The sequence below is a fragment of the Dioscorea cayenensis genome, chromosome 3 (assembly GCF_009730915.1).
Source record: "Dioscorea cayenensis subsp. rotundata cultivar TDr96_F1 chromosome 3, TDr96_F1_v2_PseudoChromosome.rev07_lg8_w22 25.fasta, whole genome shotgun sequence".
Taxonomy (NCBI): Eukaryota; Viridiplantae; Streptophyta; class Magnoliopsida; order Dioscoreales; family Dioscoreaceae; genus Dioscorea; species Dioscorea cayenensis.
This window is the reverse complement of record NC_052473.1, coordinates 12,884,900-12,900,288: the sequence shown is the minus strand read 5'-3', so window position 1 is coordinate 12,900,288 and position 15,389 is coordinate 12,884,900. Positions and strand designations below refer to the sequence as shown.

Below are 15,389 nucleotides of genomic sequence, written 5' to 3'. Positions count from 1 at the left end.
AACCGGAGGGGTAATTATAAAAATATATATATATATATATATATATATATATTATTTGAATTATAATTATTTAAAATTTAAAAATATGCTTCAAAATTTTATTAAAAATTTTCAAAAACTAACAACTTTTTAAATAATTGTGTGAGTTCCATTCCACAATTCCGATTGTATAAGCTAGTGCTTAAAAATTACAATTATTTTTTTTTCACATGCATGCAATAAATTGCCATAATTGAGTACGCCCCCTAACTCTCCCATTCCAACGCGATTATAGAAGCTTAATATCCCAAAAACCACACTGGCTCTCCTTGAAAACGCTCAACCGTTTCTCTTCTTATTCTTCTCCATCCACACTCATTCCATTCATAATCCACTCTTGAGTTTCTTCTTCAAACTTCACAAGATCTCCGCATCGCCTCCGTCAGACTCCGCAGCGAGTCTCGAGACTCGAGATAAGGGGAAGTGAAGAACTACATTAATATATTTTTGTTTTTTCTTGAGACTCTCGGACAAACTCCGGCAAGGCCAACCTAATGGTGGCCTTTCCGGTGCTAAAGGGGTCAAGCCCCGTCGCCCTGGTTCCGCCTACCAGAAAGGATACCAATAAAGTAGATCATTTGCAACTACTACAAAATTCTATATCTTTTTTTATTATATATATTTATATTTTATTTGCTGCTATTTTGTTATGGATGTGATATTATACTCTCTTTATGTTTTTTTATATACTATTATTTTGTTATTAATGTGGATGTTGACCAATCAAATTGCAATGATCAACCGCACAAAGAATTAGAAGAAATAAACACCAACACAAACATGACTAGACGAACATGATTAGTCCAATTTCGAGCACATCTGTTTACGGTGAAAATAAATATAAATAAATAACGAAAATAAAAATCTAATGTACGTAAAAGAAAAGAGAAAGAAAGGTCAGCCAACACCTTGGTAATCTATCATTATCATATTGTTTGTCTAGGTTATTTGTTTCGGAAAAATTATGTGAACAAATTCAAAAAATTATTAGGTATTTATTGAGCTTGCTTGATGTATGTGCTCGTCTAATCAACTTTAACACGTATTTATCATAACTTGTATATAAAATAAATAAATAAATAAATAAAAATATAAGGAAGTAACAGATAGCCCCTCTATATTTTGGTTATCCATAAATGGTCCTTTTAAGTCTGTATATTCTTAATAAATCTCTCCTTTTTATTGCTCTTACTTTTCAATCCGTATTCCCATCACATGCATGGTAAGGGTGTTAAGGAAGCATTAAAATGACCAAAATGGCCCAAGTTGAATGAGTATTCTCTAATTTACCAGCCAATGATATATTAATTATTAAAATTTTAAAAATAATTAATTTGTGTAGCTAATAATTACATTTCCATTCTAAACTCTTAACATGGAATCCTCTCCCTCCTCAACCCGACTATCTTTCTCATTCTCTCACACACACATATGGTGTCACTGTCATCATCCACCTCGCATATGCTACCTTTGGTGCTCACTTGCCAGAAAGTCACAATTGAGAAGACGATCTTAAGAACGAGAGCCATTGTCACCATGGTCTCCTCGATCTGATGTGCAAGAGTTTGCACAACAGCATCGAGTGTGTCTTTTCAACCACTTTCCAATATCTCTCGTAGCATCGGGGGATGCTCGCGATGTTGCATGCATTGGCTGGAAGCTTAAGCTCTGTCTCCTAGGCGCCGGCGTCGATGACATCGAGGTCGATCTTGACTTTGCACTTTCCTGCCATCCACACTACCACCCCCTCTTGCTTCCTTTTTCTATGCATCTAACAAGCTAGCTGTGCTCCACTGAGCCAACATGCACAAAGTGCTCCTGAAATTTTTAGAGTTATGGCTTTCAATTTGGGGATATAAATTTTAATTTGATATTCTAGCACAGATTTGATGGAGTTCTCGAAGGAATTTAATATTAATTTTTTTAATTTTTTTCTTCAAAAAAATTGTGTTTTTTTATTATGAAATTTCATTTGTCCCTATCGAGTTGCCACTCCCTCCTCATCAATTTAATGTAAAAAAATTCTCATTTTTTTAAAAAGAAAAAAATTAATTCAATTTTTACCTAAATTATGGCAGATTATTATTGTATAAAAAAATTTGCTCCAATTTAAATATCCACTTGGACAATCTAAAACCATCATTTATTGGATTACTTTTTTTATTTTTTTAGTTTTTTTCTAAAAATTATATTTTTATTATCCCTGGATTCAAAGACTGTAATTTATAACACGTTCTTATTTTTTGTATCTTTTCACAAAAAAGGTCTCCATTAATAGGTAGAATTAAATAACTCTGGGATTCTGCATAACATTGGTAATTATTATAAGACTTGAGATGTGAGAAACATATAAGGATATGGAGCTCATAGCTTTATGGTCCTCTAATTTTGGAAACATCTTTACACCGCACTTCTCTCCACAAAGGATGAGATAAAAGAGAGAAGAGAAGAGCTTTACTCATAGATTTATGGCATATATACTTATATTTTTGTGGTGAAGAAGAAAAGGAGGAGAGAGGAGTTTGCTTCTTTTCAAAGAGACAGGTACGAAGGTTTTTATAAAAAAAAAAATATGAAAAAAAAATTACAAAAATATTAATGTGATAAGACAAAAGCATTGATGCATGAAGATTTTTATTTCAAATCCCTCTTTTGGATTCTTACGTTTCTTGTATTACATAAAATAAATTTGATAGAGTTAACAGCAAGGACGGATGAGTAAATACATGAAAAATATAAGGGCTGTTTGAAACATTGAAATATCAGAGGAACTGTTTATAAAAAATAAAAACTTTAAAGGATTTATAGGTAATTTTCCCTAAATCAATCACAATTATCAACATAGCTGCCTATAAAAAGTGTCAGAAGTCTGAAGTGTCAATCAGTGATAGGAATAGTACCAATCATGTCGATCTCGGTTCCTCGCAGGCAACTCTTCATCGATGGCGAATGGAAGGAGCCATTCCAGCGCAAGCGGATTCCGATCATCAACCCCGCCACGGAAGCCTCAATCGGTGCTCCCTCCACCCTCTTCTTCTGTTTTTAGTTTGCTGGATTATTGATTTGATGGTGGATTGATTGAATTTTTTTTTTTTTTCAGGGGATATACCAGCAGCCACTGCGGAGGATGTGGATATTGCGGTGGATGCTGCTCGGAGGGCTCTAACCAGGAACAGAGGCAGCGAGTGGGCGCGTGCCTCTGGTGCTCACAGGGCTAAGTATCTTCGAGCTATCGCTGCTAAGGTAATTCAATCCAGGCTTTTGCTTTGGTGTTTTGGTTTGAAAGAAGGATCTCGGGGTTCGCTGTTGCTTATTGTGCTGGATCGGGTGAGGGATATGGTGGTGTTTATTTTGATCAATTATGAACTTGTGCAGTTATTAGATTTTAGTTCTTGATCAGTAAAAATCATTTTCTTGATGTGTTATTTTAGTTCCTTTTTGGTTCAGTGGAGGACCATTAGCATGGTGATTATGAGTTTGTCCAGTTGTAGGAGTTTTCTTGATCTGTAAAAATCAAGTCTTGATTTTTCTTCGCTTTTTGGTTGAGTGGAGTATAGCATAGTGATTATGAGCTTGTTTAATTTTACGAGTTTAGTTCTTGATCCATAAAATTCCTTTGTTTCCTCTTTCCACTTTGGTTAAGTGGAGTAGCTTTCACGAGTAATATTAAGTGATAGTGTATAGCAACTGATCCTCATAATTTCTCCGTTGCTAAACATACTATTGAAAACAAAGTAGTTTTTTTAGGGCATGATCTGGTTTTTTTCTTGCTCAATGGTTTTTTCTGGATTTCTTTGAGGTGCAATTTTCAGTTTGCCTGTGACATAATTAAGAAGTTACCCTCAAGAAAGCTCAGCATTAGTTTTTGCTTTTGATGTTTTAATTGATCTCGGAAGGACATGGTTTTTGCAATTCTGTGATGGACTTGAATGGTATAAAGCTATGTGGAGAACTACTCAAATTTGGCAAAACTATTGCGGAGTTTGCCTGCAATTAGAATTAAAATCAAGTGATTTGTGAGTTGAGTATCATAAGATGCTTGGTGTTTCATGCTGGTTGTGGCTTTAAATGCAGAATTACGTTGCAGTAAAAAGGTGGATGATATTGAAACTTAAAACTTTATTCGTTCATTTACTGAGTCAGCTTATTGCTTTTTGATAACTTATATTCAGATTTTATTGATCGACTTATTCATTGATAGCTTGTTCATATTATTTCATATCTAAATTTTTTCGGCTTTCTTAACTTGAAAGTCCTTAATCCCTCTTAAGAGAGTCATTGCAAATCCCATCTCCCAACTTTGTTCCTTTGTACATCATTTAAAATGCTTGTCATTTTAGGATGTTCTTTCTCCACTGGTTGTAGATAACAGAAAGGAAGCCTGAGCTGGCCAAGTTAGAGGCAATTGATTGTGGGAAGCCTTTGGATGAAGCCGCATGGGACGTGGTACACCTGATAGCTTCAACCACCTTGTAAAATATGAGTTTCTCTAGATAGATATCTTACTTGCTGCTCATGTGCAGGATGATGTTGCTGGCTGTTTTGAGTACTATGCAGATCTTGCAGAAGCCTTAGATGGAAAGCAAAGGGCTCCAATCTCTCTTCCTATGGAAACATTCAAATCATATGTTCTAAAAGAGCCCATTGGAGTTGTTGGATTAATTACTCCATGGTAAGCCCAAATCCTTAGTTTTTCCTGGGTGTTATTTTTTGTTAAATTCAGATCAATTTGGTTGATTCAACATGAATCAAGCCTATTGGAGGTAAGTTAGAACCTTAAATGTAAAGCTTTTATGGCCGTAGAAGCCATTAGTTGTAATAGGTACAATAATTTCTATTTTGAAGCTAGACCTATGATTCCTGCAAGTGATTTTGTATGTGTTATGCTTTAAGATTCAGCATATCTGCTTATGAAAATGTACATATAAATAAAGCTAGATAAAGAGTCTGTTTGTATGGGATTACCAAATGTTATTGGTTTTGTTCATATCGTCAACCGATAGTGCTATTTGTGACATGCTAATCATATGTTGAAGGAACTATCCCCTACTGATGGCTACATGGAAAGTTGCTCCTTGCCTGGCAGCTGGTTGCACAGCCATACTAAAGCCCTCTGAATTGGCTTCAGTGTAAGATTAAAGAGCTTATGGCTTTCTATGTTTTGTTCTAAATAGTATAAATAACAAAATGGGCATTCATCATCAGGACTTGTCTAGAACTTGCTGATATCTGTAGAGAAGTAGGGCTCCCTCCTGGTGTTCTAAACATTTTGACAGGGTTTGGTCCTGAAGCTGGTGCTCCTTTAGCATCTCATCCTCTTGTGGACAAGGTGCCTAATACATATATGTACTTTAATTAATTCAAATTGTGAATCAACGGAGAACCCACCTCTTTCTTCCTTTGGGTGTAATTACTGCATTTGTTCTTGTTTAGATTGCATTTACTGGGAGTACAGAAACTGGTAGAAAGATCATGACTGCTGCTGCACAAATTGTCAAGGTTTGACATATTCCTATATTGATTTGGTGTTGATAGTTTTTATGCTGTCTTCTTTTATCCTTTCCTTCTGGTGTTATATGTTTAGTGAAACTTCTCCTATACAAGCTTGTTTTTGTTCTCTTTCAATTCATAAGTACTTTACATTATCTGGTTGTTTGATTGCTTTTTTCTCCATGGCAGCCTGTTTCGTTGGAGCTTGGTGGTAAAAGTCCCATCATTGTATTTGAAGATGTGGACATTGAGAAAGGTAGGCCTCTTGAACTACACATTATTAATGCATATTGTTTTGGGGCACTTCACGTTGGCTGGCATTTTTCTTTCATTGTGACTTAAAGACTGCTAATCTGCTGGAAACATTAATCTTATACTAGTAAGCCTAAATCATCTATAAACGTTATATACTAGTTTCATTGATTTTTTTTTCATAATTTATACAGCTGTTGAATGGGCTCTTTTTGGGTGCTTTTGGACAAATGGTCAAATATGCAGTGCAACTTCACGCCTTCTAGTCCATGTAAGTGCAAGTATCATGATGAAAGCGCTGCCCTGATTATGATGTTACCTTAGCAAGGTTTTAATTTGGTAATGCATGTGTTTGAATCTTTTTCCCTCTTCTATTCTATGGCTTAATTTTCAAATCATCATTGAATTTCGGAGATTACAAATTGTCCAGTTCTTTAGATTATGCTGTTATAGAGCTAATTGTTTTATTAACTGGTGTAGTGAAACTATGAAGTTTCAGTCAAGCAGCAATTTATTTACTATAAGTCTCAATAACTTTAGAACTGATTTTAGTTTCAATTAGCTTTCAACAGTTTAAAATTTTAATGGTGTTTGTACTCGACCTATTAGTTGTCTTTTGGGAAAATTTAATTGTTGAACCTATATTTTGGACTTTAAGGAAGGCTGATGTCAAAGTCAAATGCCAGAACCACTGCATTTAATGGCAGACATTGGTGACAACAGGCACATATGGGTACAATGTAGCAAGTGAATGCAGGTAATCAGGAAAATTGCTGAAGAATCTCAGTTATAAGAAAATAAGAAGTTAATTAGAATCCAAATTATGCAATATCTGCAGGTAATTAGATGAATAAATATTAAAAGGAGCTATTTTTAGGTAATTTGTTCAATGCTTCATTTCATTCACAATTCAGTAGCAACATATGGTCAAAAAAGCTCATACTTATTGGTCAATAAATTAGCAGTTTGAGTCGGACTTCTGCTTAGCTTAAGATTAGCTTAATTTTTTAATAAACAAGCGTAGTATGAGCTAACTGATAAGGCTTGAAATTAATATTTAGCTGAGCTAGATATAGCTTTGGTAGTTTTGAAAATTGCTTTAAGAAAATCAATTATATGTAATGATAGTTGGCAGCTGCTATATATAGCTTGAATAGCTTTCTCTCATCAACAATCAATCATGATTCCTCCATTTGTACTGTGCTGATCAATTTTTGAAGTACAGCTTCAACTTATTTGAGTGTTTCCTGGGTCCTTGATGTATAGGTTATTTTTCATTTTACCTTTGATACCATTTCTTTATAGAGTCATAGGTTGAACCCTTTCCTTTCTTTTGCTATTTTTAGACTTGTGACATGTGAGGATAGCTTCTAGTTATTGCAATAGGAAGCTGTTGAGTTTGTGGCTAATTATTTGGATGGAAGTTGCTGGGAGGATTGTTAAAATCCCATTGCAATAATCGATAGGATGGCATAACTAGTGAAAAGATCAATAAAGTCACTGCAAAATAGTTGGAATTGCTTGATTACATTATGTGAAGCATCACATATTTCGCTATCTATTTATCAAGAATTTTTTTATTTTGTAGGGTAAATATAGTGACAAATAATATATAGGATACTTGTGGATTTAATTTTTAATTGAAGTACTAAACTAAACCTTCTAGTATCCATATTGCCCTATTTGACTGGTGACTTGAATTATAAATAATTGTTTTTTATAGGCATGCAATTTTGCTTTGTAATTTTTTGCAGGAGGACATTGCAAATGAGTTCATAGAGAGACTTGTTTCTTGGGCAAAGAGCATCAAGATCTCTGATCCATTTGAAGAAGGTTGCAGGCTTGGCCCTGTCGTCAGTGCTGGGCAGGTATGAGTTAGTTTGAAATTGGGAAAATTACCTTTCTTGTCTTAAAATTGTCATTGTTGATACTTAATGGACAAGCAAATGCAGAAAGGTATTATTGATTTGCCGGTTGATCAATTGAAAAAACATTGGTGGTGATATCCCCAATGACCAGTTTTCAATCTCCTATGAGCATTAAAGTTAAGGGAAGGGAGTCTTCTAGGCCAAGGTTTACCACATATATGGATTCTTTATTTGACAGAAGGCTATACTTATTATCTGAGAAATGGTCAAACAACTTCTGATCCTTTCTACATTGTCATATTGATGATATTGATGATTTGGAAGCCAATTATTTCAGTTTCTGTCTACTTATAATATTGATGATTTGGAAGCTCTTTTACTTAACTATTTTTCAACTCCTGCATTGAAAATCTGCCTTCTTGAGGCGTTTATTATCTGATAATCATACAAGTCTTATCTTGGGTAGATTATCTCATGGTTTTCCTGTTTATTTCAGTATGAGAAGGTAAACAAATTTATTTCTACAGCGAAAAAGTGAGGGTGCCACTATTCTATGTGGCGGTGGGCGGCCCCAGGTAAATGATATTCTATTTTCATTTATGTCATCTTTTTACTGTTCTTGTCCTGTTAAAATTGAAAGCTATCTGCAGCATCTTGGAAGGGGATTTTTTATTGAGCCAACGATCATAGCTGGTGTGAATACCACCATGCAAGTTTGGAGGGAGGAGATTTTTGGTCCTGTATTGTGTGTTAAAACATTCAAAACAGAAGATGAGGCTATTGAAATTGCAAATGATACTCAGTGAGTTACTTGTTATGTAACATAATGTGGTTATTTAGATCTCTGACTGTGGAAATGGTAAAGAGCTGATTCCTTTTTGTTCCTCTTCTATGATTTTTCTTCAGCTACGGATTGGGTGGTGCTGTACTCTCCAAAGATGCTGGAAGGTGCCAGCGATAACTGAGGTAGGTGTAGAATTTTTAAGCTATATATACATATATATATATAGATATATATTTCTTTTTGGAAAATAACAGAGTTGATCCTGAAGATTCATTAAATGAAAGCTTGCTGGGTGAGTTTCCCATAATTACTTTATCCACTGTGTATTCATTGTGCTGATCCAGAAAGCCGTATTCAATGATTTTTGGCTCTACTTGTTTTTACCCTGCATTTTATTTTTACCATAATTGGCACTTAGCTATTTCTTTTTCGTTCATGTTTTGTTCCTTCTTGTGTTCAATTCTTTGCCTTGTTTTATGAGCATAAATTTGAAAAAATAGTAGTGCAAAGATGTCTAGCAAAGAAGACAATCCCTCATTTGGTTGATAAACATTGTTTAATCATTTTCTTTTATTGTATAAAGCATGATCAAACTTTGAAATCATTGTGACAATTTAGACTGATAGCATTCTTCGCAGGCTCTTCAATCTGGGATTGTATGGATTAATTGTTCACAGCCCTGTTTCTCCCAAGCACCCTGGGGGGGAACGAAACGAAGTGGATTTGGGCGTGAACTCGGAGAATGGTGTGTACTTTCAGTGTTCTTAATTGTCAATTAAGGTGTTGGGAGAGTTCGTCAATATACATCATTCATGCTTATTCCCTCATTTTTTCACAGGGGTCTCGAAAACTACTTGAGTGTGAAACAGGTGACTGAATACATCTCAAATGATGCATGGGGATGGTATCCACCTCCGTCGAAGTTGTAATGTGCATTGGATCGAGGTATGCTAGTTCCTTTGGCTTCGATCATGAGGATGGTATCCACCTCATTTTTTATATGATGGCGAACTAGCTCTGTGTTTGAAGTGCTATGGTTCAGGTGAAGTAGTTCTCATGTACTGAATCCTGCAAAATAATTTGCCGCCCTGTTGTCATCTTTGTGTTAAATTGGACTTTTAATGTCTGTTTTTGTTGCTGAATGGGACATGGTCAATTGTCATGCGTGTTTATTAAAAAAAAAAATACTGATATTGAGGAGGTGAAATAACTTAAAAAATCTATGGACTCATGGCAATGCAGTGGCACTTTATTATTTATATTTTGGTCTAGTTGGTTTTTAGGTCGCTTTAATAAAAATTATGTATTTTGTTGATTTTTTAGATATGTCTAATTTTAGAAATAAAATGCTTAGTTCGTTAGAAAGATACACATGGGCTGTAATAGGTGTTTTTTTGGATAAATTTTTTTAATTTTAATTTAGTTTTACATGTATAATTTCTTTAGTACAATGCCTGGTATAAGTGTTTTTAGTTACTTTTTGTGTATTATTGGCATAATGCCTAATTTACAAGAAACATTAAACCATCCGCTTGTTGTTATACTTTTAGATTTTTTTTTCAATTTTGCGTATTGGAAATACATCTAATTGTTATTATGGATTATAATGATTGATTTGGCATAAACCAATCATAATTTTTTGAGATTAGTATAAACTAATCCAAAAGTATTCATTTAATTACATATAAATGGTGATATCATTAATTTTTATTTAATTACATGCTAATGATGAGTTTATCTATTGTTGTTAAACAAAATTCAGGAGTATAAGACATTTTTATGCTTCTAACTAAATAGTTTTTTTTTAGTCAAAATTTAACTAAAAATCCAAGATTGAAGACACCCAATTTAAGAGAAATATTAGGAAGATACTGATTTTTTTCAAAATATAACTGTCACAATGTGCAAAAATTCAGAACCTTGTTGAACTTCCTAAACTACTAAAAGTAGCTGCACGTGGCCATTTACAATTATTTTATTTTTTATTTATTTATTTTTGACAAATATGTACAAAGCATACATATGAGCTGAGTTCTATAACACATGTACTCTCCACCAAAGTGAATTATGATTAAACTCTATAATATTTAACAAATATTGTTAAATATTTAAAAATAAATACTTATCCGAAATACCTTATTAGATCACTATTAGATCACTTTTAGATCACTTATAAATTATAGTGTTCGATGCTCCTCGCGAGACTCTTGAAGCTTTAATTTAGAACTCCTTCCATGGCTCTTTAACCACAAATAACCACATAAACAAGTACCCAACATAATTAGCAGTAGGACCACCACGTAGAGTCCATATGTACCCTATGAACTCACTAGCATCATCATCATCACATTGCCTATGGCGATTTCTTACTCCAACCTGTTCCAAGTCCGGCTGTTCGGTAGTAGCTCCTTACTTCAACACTCTGTTTGCCTCCTCTCCTTCCACGGCTCCTTAACCACAAATAACCACATAAACAAGTACCTAACATAATTAGCAGTAGCACCACCACGTAGAGTCCATATGTACCCTATGAACTCACTAGCATCATCATCATCACATTGCCTATGGCGATTTCTTACTCCAACATGTTCTAAGTCCGGCTGTTCGGTAGTAGCTCCTTCAACTCTCTGTCTGCCTCCTCTCTTCTCCCATTTCTTCTTCTTTCTCTTCTAATTCTCTTGTCTAACCCAGCCCATACATTAAAGGCAAAGATGAATTCTGATAGCAAATGAAGGCATCCAGCCATTTTTCTAATGCTCTGAAGTAAAAGAGAATTTGACAATACAGTGACTTGTATACTACAACATTATATGTTACAGTGCATAGCTATTGTGCATACATGAAGAAAAAAATGGAAGGTAAAAATTTAGGAGGTAAATGGAGGGCTTGAAAACACCTCATTTCACGTCTACTTCTAGAAGTTTGAGAAGAGTTGATAATTTTATAGATGAAAATACGCTTATAATAACTTTGTAATAATTAGTAATATCCTTATATTTTGGAAGTGAATACAAAAATTTTTTTTTTAAAAAAGAAATCCTTGCATTGAGCTTCCTCTCCTTCCATTATTGGAGATCTACAGGAATTTTTTTCTTATAATTTTTATTGAACAATAAAACTTTTTACATATATATTAATATATATGGGGTTGTAGGAAAGATTTGAACATATTTATCTAAACTTATTTTTTATATAATTTATCATTTCTCTAGCATACTTAATTGAGGTTATTGATTACACTATAAGAAAGTTATTGTTTAGAAACAACATTTTTTACGCTCTAATCCGTTGCTAATTCAGGTTTAGAAATAGATTTGAAATGGAATTTATCTGTTTCAAAAAGCTTAGTTTTTCGTTTTTAAATTTAGAAAGCAGATTTGGAAGCGAAAACCAATCAATTTCTAACTTTTGAAAATTTAAACGAAATAATGTCTATTGGTAATCCGTTTGTAAATTCCGTTGTAATTCCATTTTCGAATTTAGAAACATATTTGAAACATAATTGTTAATGTTACAAAGATAGAAAGCAGATTTCAAAAGCGAAATATTTTTGTTTTATTTTTGTAACACCACATTAGAAACAAAACTATTTTTTTGTTTTCGAATCTATTTCTAAAGTTAATTTAAAAATATTGAAACAATTTAATTCAATTCTAATTCATTTCTAAAAAGTCAAGATAAAAATAAAAGTTATATCCCTGTAAATTATACAAACATGCTACATAAAAAAAATTTTAAACCTAGAATCGGACAAATAAAATAAATTCATCAATTCCTACAAAAGAGAGGCTCAAACAAATATGTTAAACATAAAATACTAACAAAATGCAAATACAACTAAATTCATGAAGATCAACTGACAATAGAGGTTTTTTTCAATCTCAAATGACTTAAACAAGATAGAAATGTAAACCAGTTCACATTCAAATAAGTTATCAAAATGATACATAAATGGGTCATCACTCACCAGCCAACCAGTTTCAGAGACTTTTAACATGTAACAAGAAGATGAAATTGTAACCAGACAAGCTGGCTGAGAACAGTAGGAAACAGGAATATCTAATAAGAACAGAAAAGGACTGGGTAGAAGATATCAGTATCATCATAGAATGTACATCTCAAATGAAATTCCACCGATTGAGTCTTAAACCCATGAATCCTCTTTCCAGGGGGAATTGGGCTTCTCTGACCAAGTGAGACAAATGAAGACAAAAGTGACAGGTTACACACGAGCTAAAATGTACACATACTCCTGTAAAGTCTTCACAGCTAGCTCCCGATGATGAGTAAACATCAATGTAACAAGCTCTTTTACCCCCTGTTTGGTTCGGAGGAGGGAGGAGGGTGAGGGGAGTGAGGGAGGAGTATGGAGGGTTTGAGAAAATATTGTGTTTGGTTCATGGAGGTGTGGAGGAGTAGTTTATTTTTGTTTAGTTGAAAAAGAGGAGTGGGAGGAGAGAAAGAGTGTAATGTGTATTTGACTATTTTTGCCCTTGTACAATAAAAATAGGTAATAATATATATAATAATCAATTGTAGAATAATAATAATAACACAATATATAATATATGATAAACATTATAAAAACACACATGATAATTAGGGAAAAAAATATTTATTCAGAAAAAATATGATGAGTCATAACATCTCGATTATAATTGATGAAAATATTGGTTAAAATGTGAACATCCCAATGATCATTCAAACATACCCTATTTTTTAGTCATATTTTTTCTATAAACTTATGGTGAAAAACATACTTTGGAAAACATACTCTATCATATTTAACAAAAATATCTTTCATGATAAACATATTCACAACCCCAAACAAAGCAATCACTTAGGATCTGATAGAATTTACATATAGGTGAAGGCGTTAATGGTGATTTTGCATTATTTAAAAAAATTAAAAAGCAATAAACATCCACTCCCCAAAGAGCCCCGATTTGTGGAGTGGACTATGAGTGAGGAGGGTGAGGGGCACCCTCCTCACCCCTCTCACCCCCTTCACTCCCTCAACCAAAGCAACACTCACACCCCCACACACCCTCACCCCTCCTCCTCCCCCAACCAAACAAAGCCTTATGTAAGCTGGTATATTTGACAATGGAAGCTGGAATTCACCTTTTTTATCAACATTGCTTTTATTTTTACTTTACCTTTGCCTGCAAACAAGATATGGATTAATCCTCCCTCTTCTTACCTTACTTTTATGAAAAAGGTTCACTACGCCTCATCCAAACAAGTATCTTCAACTTATAATAGTACAACAGTAGCAGTTCTCCATGCACAACATCACAATATCAGATGGAAAATAAATTAGACTTTACTTTTCTCCACCTCCGGAAACTAGCAAAATGTCTTCGAGTCATTTTCGGCTTTCTCTCTTCCTTCAGAAAATCTAAAATTGACAGCACTACTCTTTTTCCACTTCTCCAACACCACAAAATGCCTTCAATGCATTCTTTGCCTTCGTCCCTTCTTCAGAAAACCTGAATTTTAAGTATTCACTATAATTGTATGGCCTAAAACAATAAAGGATGGCTTTTTCATCCACCAACTCCCTCCAGGGGTTTTGCACAGAGCCCCCATCCCTTGGTCGAGACCCAAAAAGGACAGAGTATCTTGTCTCCTTGCTTGTAATTGTCACCCCTATGCACAGGAGCTTTCAGTCTTCCGTTTGTCCAAAGCCTACCATTTTCATTGAACATGTTAGACACACACAAAAGTACTAAACATAAATCAACAGAAACATACATGTTTGTCTGCGTATCTTCCCTTATAGAAACCATTTGTGTACTTAGACTATGTGAGACTATTAGAACAATATATGCTCATCTTACCTCCAAGGCATCCCCCAACATGACAGTGTAAGTGTTTGGTAATGGCATAACAGTTATCCAAGAGTCTTCTGTGGTTTGCACCTCAACCCTTGGACTTCATGCTGGCAAACGATGGTTAAAAAGCTCACATCAGTATGAGAACCCATTCCGCTCTTGGACACTTGATCCGGAGAAATCCAATACTTTGATAATCGCAGCCCGCAATTCAGATTCCACAGTGAAAGAATCCATGTGCTTCTCAACACCCATGTCTCTGTAAAAATCATCCTCATAACCATTCGTTCCAACTGCTGTAACTTCTTGGCGAAACTCCACACTATGTTGCTGAAAACAACAAAAATATTTATTTATTTTTGTATCCTTCTACAATCTTCCATATGCATGTTTTACTTCTTCAAATTTTACTCCTACAAATTAAAAGACTTGGTAAAAAGAAAGATAGAAAAATAGAAAGGAAAAAAATTTACCAAAATTTAGGGTTGCCCTCCGGCCACATGAGGTGTGTGAACCTCTCGGCGGCATCCAAGGCCGGAGCCTCATCCACCCGGAGGCTCTCAAAGGTCATGTCTGGGAGATTGCCGATGAGATCCCCTAAGGAAACTTGGGGTTGTTGCCCATTTTAGTCTCTAGAGGTAGACTGAAGACATCCTCCATCGCCTCACGAAAGATCAAACCTTTCAGCTCCGGCGTGATCCGGTCGTACACAGCCTGGAAGCAGCCGAACTTCTCCAGTGCCTGGAACACTGCCGTGCGCGCAGCGTCCCAGTCACTGCTGTGGGGCTGGCTGGGATTCAGCCCGAGAGATTAACCATGGGGAGCTGCTGCTGCTGCTGCTGCTGCTGCTGCTGCATCGTATGTAATCCCATCTCTCTCTATCTCTCTTTCTCCCTCTGCCTCACTGTTTTTGATTCTTAATGCTTAATAGTCAACGAGGTGTTAGGTTGCGGTTGCTGGGTTATATTCCGGAAGAGAAATTTATTCCCAAACATGAGTTTTAACATAATACTATTGGGGGGCGTTTGGTTAGATGTAGTTGAAAATACAGTGAATTTGTATTTATAAATTCTTGTATTTGAAAATTCAGGAGAATCAAATTCAGTGTTTGGTTGGATG

The 15,389-nt window shown here is 34.7% G+C and overlaps 1 protein-coding gene, 1 long non-coding RNA gene and 1 pseudogene across 2 annotated transcripts; 2 read left to right on the top strand and 1 right to left on the bottom strand.

The window, feature by feature from the left end:
• The first annotated feature begins 2,896 nt into the window (after positions 1–2,896).
• LOC120252955 (betaine aldehyde dehydrogenase 1, chloroplastic-like) lies at positions 2,897–8,610 on the top strand. The gene is given in 14 exon segments (XM_039261173.1): positions 2,897–3,053; positions 3,140–3,282; positions 4,405–4,485; positions 4,563–4,711; positions 5,076–5,168; positions 5,245–5,368; positions 5,473–5,538; positions 5,719–5,785; positions 5,976–6,052; positions 7,536–7,649; positions 8,146–8,178; positions 8,180–8,224; positions 8,300–8,451; positions 8,556–8,610. Coding segments are annotated over 14 exon segments (1,308 nt in total). The 5' UTR covers positions 2,897–2,944.
• Positions 8,611–9,036: 426 nt separating this feature from the next.
• On the top strand, positions 9,037–9,692 carry LOC120252963. The gene is made up of 2 exons (XR_005534180.1): positions 9,037–9,178; positions 9,272–9,692. It is a non-coding gene; the product is annotated as an uncharacterized LOC120252963 (long non-coding RNA).
• Positions 9,693–13,673: 3,981 nt separating this feature from the next.
• LOC120250406 lies at positions 13,674–15,074 on the bottom strand (annotated as a pseudogene).
• Between the last annotated feature and the right edge of the window lie 315 nt (positions 15,075–15,389).